The 11251-nt window shown below is 49.6% G+C and overlaps 1 protein-coding gene across 1 annotated transcript; it reads left to right on the top strand.

Moving 5' to 3' along the window:
• The first annotated feature begins 747 nt into the window (after window positions 1–747).
• ACTL6B (actin-like 6B) lies at window positions 748–11251 on the top strand. The gene is made up of 14 exons (XM_006859641.1): window positions 748–879; window positions 1345–1421; window positions 1596–1761; window positions 2067–2167; window positions 5528–5625; window positions 6201–6295; window positions 6364–6470; window positions 7229–7318; window positions 7482–7543; window positions 7666–7780; window positions 7922–8002; window positions 8092–8187; window positions 8394–8480; window positions 11171–11251. Exons 1-14 carry the CDS (start codon window positions 855–857, stop codon window positions 11249–11251), a joined length of 1281 nt encoding a protein of 426 aa, XP_006859703.1. The 5' UTR covers window positions 748–854.

Here is an 11251-nt window from a genome sequence, read left to right as displayed (position 1 = left end):
GGGAAGGCCCCCAACACATACATACATACACACATGGACATGCAAGCACATACACACACATACTCATTCCAGAGTTGCTGGCTTCCCCAGGCTGTCAGCATTGTTCCTTCACCTTCACTATCAAAAACACTATGGAGGTAGTGCCATGCCAGGAGAGTCTAGAAGGCTCCCAGGAGAAAATGCACTTGCTTAATAAATGCATCCGGAGTAGAACAATGGCTTGAAGTAAGAAAGCCAGGGAAAGGAAGCTAAGGTCAGGTTAGCTGAGCAACCTATGTGTGTGTGGGTATGTGTGACTATACACCCCTGTGTATGTGTGTGTACACATGTGTTTGTGTAAGGCCCAGGCACCAGGGAACATGGGGAAGAAAAGAGGGGCCATCAGAAAGACAAAGGTTAAAAAACAGAGGGAGAAGATTAAAACACACTCTTTCTGGTATGTTTCTCCTCCCTCAGCCTGACCCTTCCAGATCCCTGCTCTGGAATCAGAGGCTGGGTGACTCTCTGGGAGTATGGCGCCCTCTCCCCCTGCCCCATTTAAACAAGTAAAGGAGCATCAGAGTGTTAGTTTCCGAATGGGCGGGTCTTTATCTGTTTTCTATTCGGTGCGTCCTATTCCCCCCACCTCCATTCCCGCATCCAGATGTTGAGGCATCTACCCCTTTAAAGCAGCGGCCCCCGGCCGGGTTATTGTCTCGCCTTGCAGCCAATCGGCGGCACCGTTGGGGGCGGGGGATCCGGCCTTCCAATTGGCCGCCTCGCGCCCCGCCCCTCCTGGGATCTCGGGAGCTGTCCGGACGCCTCGGTGCTGATCCCGCCGCCGCCCACGGGCCGCGAGCCGCCGAGAAGGCACTATGAGCGGGGGTGTCTATGGCGGAGGTGAGCAAGCCAGGGTCGTGGTGCTCCCCAGCCCGGCGCGGCTTCGCCCGCAGCCCTGAAACCCGAACCCGTGCGACCCAAGCTCCAAACTCCCCGGGGCCTGTCAACTCGACGCGCGAACGGGCCCAGCCTGGGGCTTGGGTCCCTCGCCACCCTGCCCTGTAGCCCTGCCCAAATAACCCGCGCTCTCCAGGCCAAACTCTCTACCAGTCAACCCACCGCCCAGAGACCCACGCCCCTTCCTTCCCCGCCAAGGGCAGTGGCCTGAAGAAGGCCACTTAGCACGATGGGATTTGGGCCAGGTTGGTCCCCACTCTCGGCACCCTGGACTTCAGGCTAAGCTCCCACCTGTCCCTGCCCCAGGCTGAGTGGCGGGACTGCGGCTCTGCCCTGACTTCCTCTGGGAGCTATCTAGGGGAGAGAGTTTAGGGGAGGCCCTGTTCACATATCTGTCTCCTCTCACAGATGAGGTGGGAGCGCTGGTCTTTGACATTGGTTCCTTCTCAGTCCGCGCTGGATACGCTGGGGAGGACTGCCCCAAGGTGAGTCTTCAAGCCCCTTCCCCCATTTCTAGGGGCTCTGGACCCCACTCCAGGCTTTCTGGTGGCCCAGGGCTTTCACAGGCCCCCTGAGGGTCTCTGCAGAGCCGGATAGTGGTAGGCGTGGGGGGCTGGGCCCGGCTAAGAGGTCTTCACTCTGCCCATCCTCTCCCGCAGGCTGACTTCCCCACCACGGTGGGGCTGCTGGCCGCGGAGGAGGGGGGCGGACTGGAGCTGGAAGGGGAGAAAGAGAAGAAAGGGAAGATCTTCCACATAGACACCAACGCCCTGCACGTGCCTCGGGATGGAGCGGAGGTCATGTCGCCCCTCAAGAACGGCATGAGTAAGGGGCCCCGCCCACTGCCTCCTGGCACAGAACCGGAGCTCACCCCCCACAGCCCGGGAAACTGCACCCACACCCACGGAGCTCTCCTTACAGCTGCCCAAGTCCCAGTGACTCCCCCTGCTTTCCACGGCTGCCTGGTTCCCAACCCAGGGGCTGCCAGATTCCAGGGAAAGGGGCTTTTCTGCTGGATCTGGTCTCACTTCCCCTTCCCCGGACTTGGCTTCCTCCCCTCCTCTTTCCTTCCGGTCCTCTGACCGTTGCCTGCCCTCCCTGGTGTCTCCATGCTGGTCTCCTGGCCCCAGTCGACGACTGGGAGTGCTTCCGCGCCATCCTGGATCACACCTACAGCAAACACGTCAAGTCTGAGCCAAATCTGCATCCCGTGCTCATGTCTGAGGCCCCGGTAAGTGCCCCCTCCAGGCCCTAGTCCATCCCCGGGAGCCCTTCTACTGTCCACTTCCAGATGATTCCATGAGTCAAACCTCCTTCCTTTTCTGCCTTTCCTTCCAACCTCATAGGTCTGCAACCAAGTTCCTTCCTCACTACTTCTGTCTTCCCTTCTCCTTCTCATCTCCTACTGTAGCCACATATCCTCGCCCCAGCCAGCCCTATCTGCTTCCCTTTCCCGCAGCCCTCAAGTTCTCTTTTGAACTTAAAATTTTTCGTCAACGTCATATGTGTACATAAAGAGTCAATTTACTTCATAACGTATATTAAGGAAAAAAGCTGTAGTTATACCTCCTACTTCAATTCCACCTTTGCCAGAGGCCGTTTCCAGAGACCACAGCATTTATCTCATTCATCTAAGCCTTTTGGTATCTCTCTTCCAATCTCTAAAGATCTTGTTTCAATTGCTACTTGTAGCTTTTTATTTTATTAGATTTAGACATTATCTATCAGCTTCCCACTAGGGAAAATTAGCATTTTGTTGTCTTTCTTCCTCTAAGCCACACCACACATATTTCTTATTCCCCACCTTCATGTTTAGTTTTACTTGAGTTGTGTGTGGTTTTAAGATCAATATTCAGTGTTCATGTTTTTATTACTATGTGTGGTCATCAGGACTAGGACAAGAAATAAACGATCATGATTTATCCTGTACTGAACAACTTTTTGTTTCTCTGGAACTGAAAATTGTTTGGGTCTTTATTTTCCATAGTTTCCTATGTATTTGTTAATGTAACCCGAAATTATTAATCATTTATTTATAACTCCTATCAAGACATTAATTCCATTCGGTGTTCTATCAAGTTCATCTTCTGGAAGACATCTCTCCAGGAGCCCACTGACTGCTCCACTTTGGACTAGCAACCCTTTGCACGTGGGATATAGCTGTCATTCTGGTATCTTCCTTTACGGTCATTCGGAGGAATTCTTTTACCTTTCTCCTGAGTTAGAGGTTCTGTTTCCTGCATCCCAAGATTCTCTGTTGATTAACTCTCTTTTTTTCACAGAGCACTGTAACTTCTTAGAAAAGCCATAGGAAGTAAGTTTGTTTCATACCTTGCATTGTCTGACCTTGGTTAGGTATAAAACTCCAGGTTGGAAATAATTTTTCCTTCAAATATTCAAGACAATTCTCCATTGTCGTTCAGGCAGCTGCTGCTGTCAGTGAGAAAGCCAAAGCTGAAGTCATTGATTCCTGACCCTTTGATGTGATATTGTTTTGTTTCTGAGAGTTTAAAGAATCTTCCTTTTGGCCTTAATGATCTATAATCTCACAGTGATATATACTGATATACGGGTCTGTTTTCATCCATTGGTCTAGATATTCAGTATGTCACTTCAATCCAGAAATCGTCTTTCAGATCAAAGAAAAAATTTTTAATTATTTTTTTGGATGACATATTTCTTCCAGTTTCCTCTGTTCTTTCTTTTGGGCATCCTGTTACTAGGATGCTGCACTTCCTAGAAGAGTCCTGGTGTGATGCTGTAGGATAAGCACTGGACAGCTAACCTCAAGGTCAGCAGTTCAAATCCACCAGCCCCTCCCGGAAAACCCTAATCAGGATGTTATGAGTTGGAACCAACTCATTGGCACTTCACAACATCAACAACTAAGGAGTCCTGGCAGTGCGGTAGTTACAGTGTTCAGTTACAAACCAAAAGGTTTGGCAGTTCACCCCACCAATCACTCTGTGGGAGAACGACGTGGCATTTTGCTTCCAAAAAGATTTATAGCTTTGGAAATTCTATGGGACAGTTCTACTCTGTCCTATTTTGTTATTGCTGTGAAGTGCCATCGAGTCGCTTCCGACCGATAGTGACTGGGTCGCTATAAGTCAGAATAAGCTCAAAGGTAGTGTGTTTGGGTTTTGTTTTGTTTTAAATTGAGCCCATAGTTTTATCTTCTCTCTTCTATTTCCATCTCTATCTTTTTGCTCTAATTTCCAGACATTTCCCTCAACTTTATCTTCCAACTCATCTATTGAGTTTAAAATTTTTATCTTATTGTTTTGATGTCCAAGAGCTCTTTTTTATGTTCTTCCTGTCATTTCATTTTTGTACTTTTTTTTTTTTGTCATGGTAAAAAATATATGTACGAACAGTTTCCATTTCAACATTTTTTTACATACACAATTTAATGACATTTATTAATTGTGCAACCATCAACAGCATTTGTTTCTCATTATGTCCTCCTCACCTAAGACCCCTCATTTCTCCTTCCCCTCAACTCTGGTAAACACCAGTATGCTTTCTGCATCTATGGGCTTACTCATTCTGGATATTTCATGTAAATGGATCACGTAATACGTACTCTTTTGTGTCTGACTTATTTTACTGAGCATAATGTTTTCGAGGCTATCCACGGTGTAGCATGCTCAGGACTTCACTCTTTTATTATGACTGAATAATACTCTAGTGTTTATATATATATCATGATTTGTCCACTAATCCATTGAAGAACATTTGGGTTGCCAGATTTTGGTTATTGAGACCATTCAGGTACAAAGATTTCTTTCTGTACCTATTTTCAAGTCTTTTAGGTATACGTTTAGGAGTGGAATTGCTGGCTTATATGGTAATTCTGTGTGTAGCTTTTTGAGCAACCACTAAACTTTTCCACGGTGGTTATGCCGTTTTACATTTTTCCACCAGCAATATAAGAGTGTTGCAGTTTCTCCACATCCTTGCCAACACCTGTGATTTTTCATGTTTTAAAAACTGTTCAAAAAATTATTGCCATCACCATCCTAGTGAGTGTGGGTTTTATTTCATTGTAGTTTTGGTTTGCATTTCCTTAATAGCTCATGATGTTGGGGCATCTTTTCATGTACTTCTTGGCTATTTGAGGGTTTATGTCTTCTTAAATTTCCCCTTTATTATAATTTCGATGGGATCTTGGAAGAGAATAAAATGATGTTTGTATTCAATCTACCATTTTATCCTGAAGCCTCTGAAATGATTAGAATGGGAAAGAGGACTGAACTGGGCACTGGGAGGAACTTGAAGTATGCATTATATAATAAAAAAGCATTGGACCAGTAGTCAAAAGACCATGACTCCAGACCAGCTCTGCCAAGAGCTTTCTGTGTGATCTTGTATTACTTATTACCGCTGTCACTTGGATTTGGAATGTGATCTTTAAAAAGATCTTTATAGTTCTCACATTTTCAATTTCTATGTCAGTCAAGGGACCTGACCTCTGTTTCCCAGTCCAAGTTATGTGTACACGAATGTGTGTGCATGAATGTGAGTGTGTGTGTATGTGGATCTGTGTGTCTCTCTTTCTGAATCCTCCCCTCCTGCACTTTCTCCCCAGTGGAACACACGGGCCAAGCGGGAGAAGCTGACAGAGCTGATGTTCGAGCAGTACAACATTCCTGCCTTCTTCTTATGCAAGACGGCGGTGCTCACCGCGTATCCTCTGGGTTGAGCTGCTCTGCCTGGGTGGAAGGCCAGGGTGGGGTGTGTGATGCTCTGAGCTGGGGCTGAGCCGAATTCTATGGAGATCAGTATTCTAGATAGGCAGACACCTCTCTGGTGCAGAAGACTCGGGTTAAGTGCCTTGGGGAAGCCAGGAGAGGTGTCCATGAAAAGAAACAGTTAGGCCAAGTAGACAGCAGAAGTTAGGTCTAGAAGGAGGAAAGAGAGACCCTTGACACTGAAGAGCTTCCTTCTCCAATAGCAATCAGCAAACATGCTGGGGAAACATGGACCCTAAACTCGGGGAGCCCCTAGGACACAGAACCAAGAATAAAGAGAGGCTGGGAGCTCATCAGGAAGGAATAGAGGAAAAAGCTGTCACTCAGACAGCGAGAAGGAAACTGGGGTCTTAGGAATCTTTCTCTAAGACTTGAGTCAGACCAGAAAGAGACATTTGCAGACTGGGGATAGAGTCTGGGCCTCAGGGCAGCAGAGAATGACCAAAGCAGGCCAGGATCCCAGCCCCTTCACTTATTGCTGCTCTCTTTGACCTACCCATTCCATGACAGCTTTGCAAATGGACGCTCCACGGGTCTTGTGCTGGACAGTGGGGCCACCCACACCACAGCCATTCCAGTGCACGATGGCTACGTCCTGCAGCAAGGTGGGGCCTCGCCAGGGCTCAGGGCTGCCTGAGAATCCCCCAAGCCCTGATAGCTCCTCCCATTCCAGGCATTGTCAAGTCACCCCTGGCAGGGGACTTCATCTCCATGCAGTGCCGGGAGCTCTTCCAGGAAATGGCCATCGACATCATCCCACCTTACATGATCGCAGCCAAGGTGGGGCCTCTGGGAAGTCCCAGAACTACCATCACAGGGACACTCACTAAGTCCCTGACCCATCAGCTATCAAAGCAGAAAGTAGTCCAGGGGACCGCCTGAGTCCAGTCCCTCATTTTCACAAAGAATCAGAGATCCAAAGATGTTTGGCCAAGGTCACATAGTCAGTTGGTGACCGAATATGTCAGGGCCATGGAGGTGGGTTCTGGGGTCAGTAGATCCAAGTGCAAGTTCTGCCTTCTACATTTAAGTCCCATGTGACCTAGAATGTGATTTTAAGTTCCACTCTCCTCTATCCTATAGAGTGGAGATAGTTAGTAGCTAGGTCTACTGTAAGCGTTAAATGAGCCACCACCTGCAAAGGGTCCAACCTGGACCTTCACACAGAAGACTGCTCAGTAAAGGCTGTTGACTCAAGTCTCTGGTTTCCGACTGTACTCCTATGCTCTCAGTTTTCTCTGACTGATTCATGGGAGAAACATGCGGCAGTTGTACAGCCATGGAAACCTTAAAGGGGGCAGTTCTGCTCCATCCTATAGGGCTCCTAGGGGTTGGAATCAAGAGCACCCCTTGTGTGTGCAGCATATGAAGGGACAGACTCTTCCCATTTTCTGTCCTCTCTTTTCTGAACAACAGAGTAGGAAACCCAAAGCTGTTGGCTACAGAGCCAACCAAGAGCTAGGAATGAGAAGTGTGGTCAGGGTGGGCTGGCAAATCTACGTTAGGAAGGGTATTTATAGGCTATGCCCCCACCACAGGAGCCTGTACGTGAGGGTGCCCCCCCAAACTGGAAGAAGAAGGAGAAGCTACCCCAGGTTTCCAAGTCCTGGCATAACTACATGTGCAATGTGAGGCACTGGGGAGGGCTCTGAAGCCGCCTGGCTCCCACCCTTTGCTCCTAGTTCCCTGTCGTGGGTTGGAGGGATGGGGGCAGCAGAGAACCCGCAGGGGGGGTGGCTTTGGGGGCCTCAGGAGGGAGGCTGGGTCCTCACCACCACGCTGGGTCCTCAGGAGGTGATCCAGGACTTTCAGGCCTCTGTGTTGCAGGTCTCTGATTCTCCTTATGATGAGCAGTGAGTGGGGCCCACGGCTGGGGGTGGGACAGAGGGCAGCAGTGGGGTGAGGGAGGACCTCTGGTGTGGTCCCCTGCCCTTCACGAGCTCCCCCAGGCAGAGTCTTGCTCCTTTCTGGGCAGGGTGGCTGCACAGATGCCCACAGTACATTATGAGATGCCCAATGGCTACAATACAGACTATGGTGCTGAGAGGCTCCGCATCCCTGAAGGCCTATTTGACCCTTCCAACGTCAAGGTCTGGTCAGGTGGAAGGCACCAGGGTGGGGGCTGGCTGGAGTCCCTGAATCCTGGAGGTGTGTGTATGTGTGTGAAGGACGGCAGGGGGTTGGGAGTAGGGAGGCAGACGGCCCAAAGCCCAGGTGATCTTTCTCTGCAGGGCCTGTCGGGAAACACCATGTTGGGCGTGGGTCACGTGGTGACCACCAGCATCGGCATGTGCGACATTGATATTCGCCCGGTGAGGCTGACCTCAAGGGGCCCAGAAGTAGTGGGGAGGTGGGGGGAGGGGGACTGTTCCATGCTCACGTGTTTTCTCCCTGCTCTCAGGGTCTCTACGGCAGTGTTATTGTCACCGGTGGGAACACATTGCTTCAGGGCTTCACTGACAGGCTTAACAGAGAGCTCTCCCAGAAGACGCCACCGGTAGGGCTCCAGCCCTGGTCCAAGGCCCTAAACGTCAGTCCTGGCTTAGCCCTTCAGGACCAAGTCCTCCCCCTGGCTCAGATGTCAGACATCCTGCCACCCAGAGTAAACCCCTTGCTCCTGTGGCTTCCCAGTCTTCCCCTCTGTAGGCCTATCCTTTCCTAGAACCCAGGTGTCTGCTTCCCCCAGCCCCTCTTTCCCCCCAGAGCATGCGACTGAAGCTCATCGCCAGCAACAGCACCATGGAACGCAAGTTCAGCCCCTGGATTGGAGGCTCCATCTTGGCCTCGTTGGTAAGAGGGAAGGGGCCTAGTCTAGAGCTGAATGCAGGGAAGAGGCAAACCCAGGCAGCCCCCACTGCTATGCTTGCCTCCTTGTTCATTCATTCATTCACCCAACAAATGTTTGCTTTTAGACAGAGCAGAAGAATTAATGCTCAGTCAGGAAGCAAAGAACAGAGGGCAGGGACATGGCAAGATTAGTTGGGCTAAGATGGAGATGACCTGGAGCGTCAGAGTGAGGCACCCACTGTGCTTGCTTAGCAGAGGGGAGACACTGAAGGTCAGAGGCTGGGAGAGATGTGATGATCACGGGCATGAGTCTTTGGGATCCAGATGTGAGCTGGAAAGGAGGCTTTGTCTAGAGTCCCAGAGTGGAATGGAGTGGAGAGCAAGGGGCAAAGAGAAAAAGGAGGCAGGGAAGTTGGTTTGGGGGCACTGGGTGGTGAGAGCAGTCTGGATCTGCTGCTGGAATAAGGCAAGATGTCAAGCAGGGAACTAGACTTGCAAACTGATTGGCAGGCGTCAGTCGCACAGAGGAGATAGTGGGACCATGACACAAGGAAGGACCCAAGGAGACAGAAGTGAGGATGAGAACGTTAGGAGACTGGCATGTGGACTTAGCTCACAGGGTTACTCCTGCATGCTTGAAGAAGACAACGTAACACAGTCCCACCCTCGCGAACGGGCAGCCTCCATCATGACAATTGAACAGGAAGTCACCATAAAGTGTGAGAGCATTTCTTCAGAGGAAGGGCAGGACACAGGGACCTCATCTAGTTTGGAGATGAGGACAACTGGCAATTAAGCCAAGAGGGAAAGAGTAAGCGCACATGAGGTCAAGAAGAAGAGAGGGCTCAGATTGTTGGGGGTGAATTCCGGCAAGGCCCACAGGCAACGCGGAGCCACGTTGGATCTGGGTTTAGAAAGTTCATTTGGCTATGTGTGGCGTGGAAGGTGAATTGAAGGGAGCCAGATGTACGGAGGGAGAGGATGCCGTGGTGGGTGGGGGCTGGGTGAGTCTGAAAGGTGGGTGTCAGTGGGTAGAACTGGGAGCTCATCAGGTGACATACTGACAAAAGGTGGACACTGCTTTACTATGAGAGAAGGAAGGCAGTGAGGAGACACAGAATGACAGTTTATGGTAGGGGCTAGGGCAGTGGTGTCCAACACGTAATATGAGCCACATGTTGCTGTTGTTAAATACGGTTGAAGTCGAGTCATTTCTGACTCACAGCGACCCTGTATAAGGTTTCCAAGGAGCAGCTGGTGAGTTTGAACCGCTGACCTTGTGGTCCAACACTTATCCACAGCACCACACCAGGTCTCCTCGAGCCACATAGGTCATTTAACATTTTCTAGTAGCAATATTTTTAAAGAATTTTTTTTTTAATCAGTGAAATCAAGTTTTAATAATATATTTATCTGATCCGATATGTTCAAAATATTTCAATATGTGATCACTACAAAAATTATTAATGATCTATTTTACACTCTTTCTCTCTGTATTTAGTCTTCAAAATCTGGTGTTTATTTCATAGTCAAGTACTCAGTAGTCACATGTGGTCATCATAATGGGCAGTCCAGGGCTAGAAGGTGAAAACAATCAAAGATGAAGCAGATTTGGGTAGGGTCTGGAGGGAAGATGGTGAACTCAGTTGTGGATGTATTTGGGGTCTAGAATTTAGCACAGAGAGATCTAGACTAGAAAGAAAAGCTTGGGAATGAGTCGGGGTTAGTGCATGAGGTGAAGACACAGATGGGTAAGATGGACCAGAAAGTGTGTTCCACGGGCTGAGAAAAGAAACAGGGGCAGAAGCCAGGGACACTCAGTAGTAACCTTCAGGCAGAGATAGAGCAACCATCAGAGAAGGGACAATCTGCAATGTCTAGAAAGTTTCCTCAGGGTGGGAGTGAGGAATTTGAGTGAAACCAACTCCCTCCAGATGTTGGGTGGCCTTAGAACAAGCAGAGTGAGGAAAGATTTTTCTTTGGAATGAGGGGAGCTTGATGTGCTTGTGAAAGCTGATGGAACAATGAAGAGGGGAGACCGAGTCAAGGAGAAATGAGGGAGGCTCTGGGGTGTGGATTGGCTGACCTGGGATTGTAAACTCTACCACTTAGCTGTAGGGACTGTACCAGGTCCAAGGTAGCTGGTGGAGGTGGTGGTTGTCAGCCATCTAGTCAGTTCTGACTCATTTCCATCCTATATGGAGTTTCTGAGGCTGTACATCTTAAGGAGAGCAGAAAGCCGTATCTTTCTCCTACAGAGTGGCTGGTACATTCAAACAGCTGACCCACTATGCTACCAGGACCTCCTTCCAAAGCAATTGCTGTTGTGAAGTGCTGTCGATTTGGTTCCAACTCATGGCCACCCTGTATAGGGTTTCCGAGGAGCAGCTGCTGGGTTTGAACTGTCAACCTTGCAGTTCAAACCACCTTGTGGTCCAGGGCTTATCCTACAGAAACGAAGCAATTAGGGACCCCCAAAATATTTGTTGAATGAATGAATCATTGATTGTAAGAAATGCGGGGGATATTCTCCCTCTGAGTACGAAACAGGATCCCAAAGGATGGGGTGGAAGAAGCTTGGCAGCTAAGTTGGGGGGAAGATGTGGGCCTGAGAGGCGATAAAGGACGAGAGGGGAGGACTTTCCAGGGTCCCCTGACCGCGTGTCCCCCCCACCCCACCCCACCCCACCCAGGGCACTTTCCAGCAGATGTGGATCTCCAAGCAAGAATATGAAGAGGGCGGGAAGCAGTGCGTGGAGAGGAAGTGCCCATGA

The sequence above is a fragment of the Chrysochloris asiatica genome, unplaced genomic scaffold (genome assembly GCF_000296735.1).
Source record: "Chrysochloris asiatica unplaced genomic scaffold, ChrAsi1.0 scaffold00034, whole genome shotgun sequence".
In the NCBI taxonomy this organism is placed as follows: Eukaryota; Metazoa; Chordata; class Mammalia; order Afrosoricida; family Chrysochloridae; genus Chrysochloris; species Chrysochloris asiatica.
This window is presented reverse-complemented; position numbering and strand designations above follow the sequence as displayed.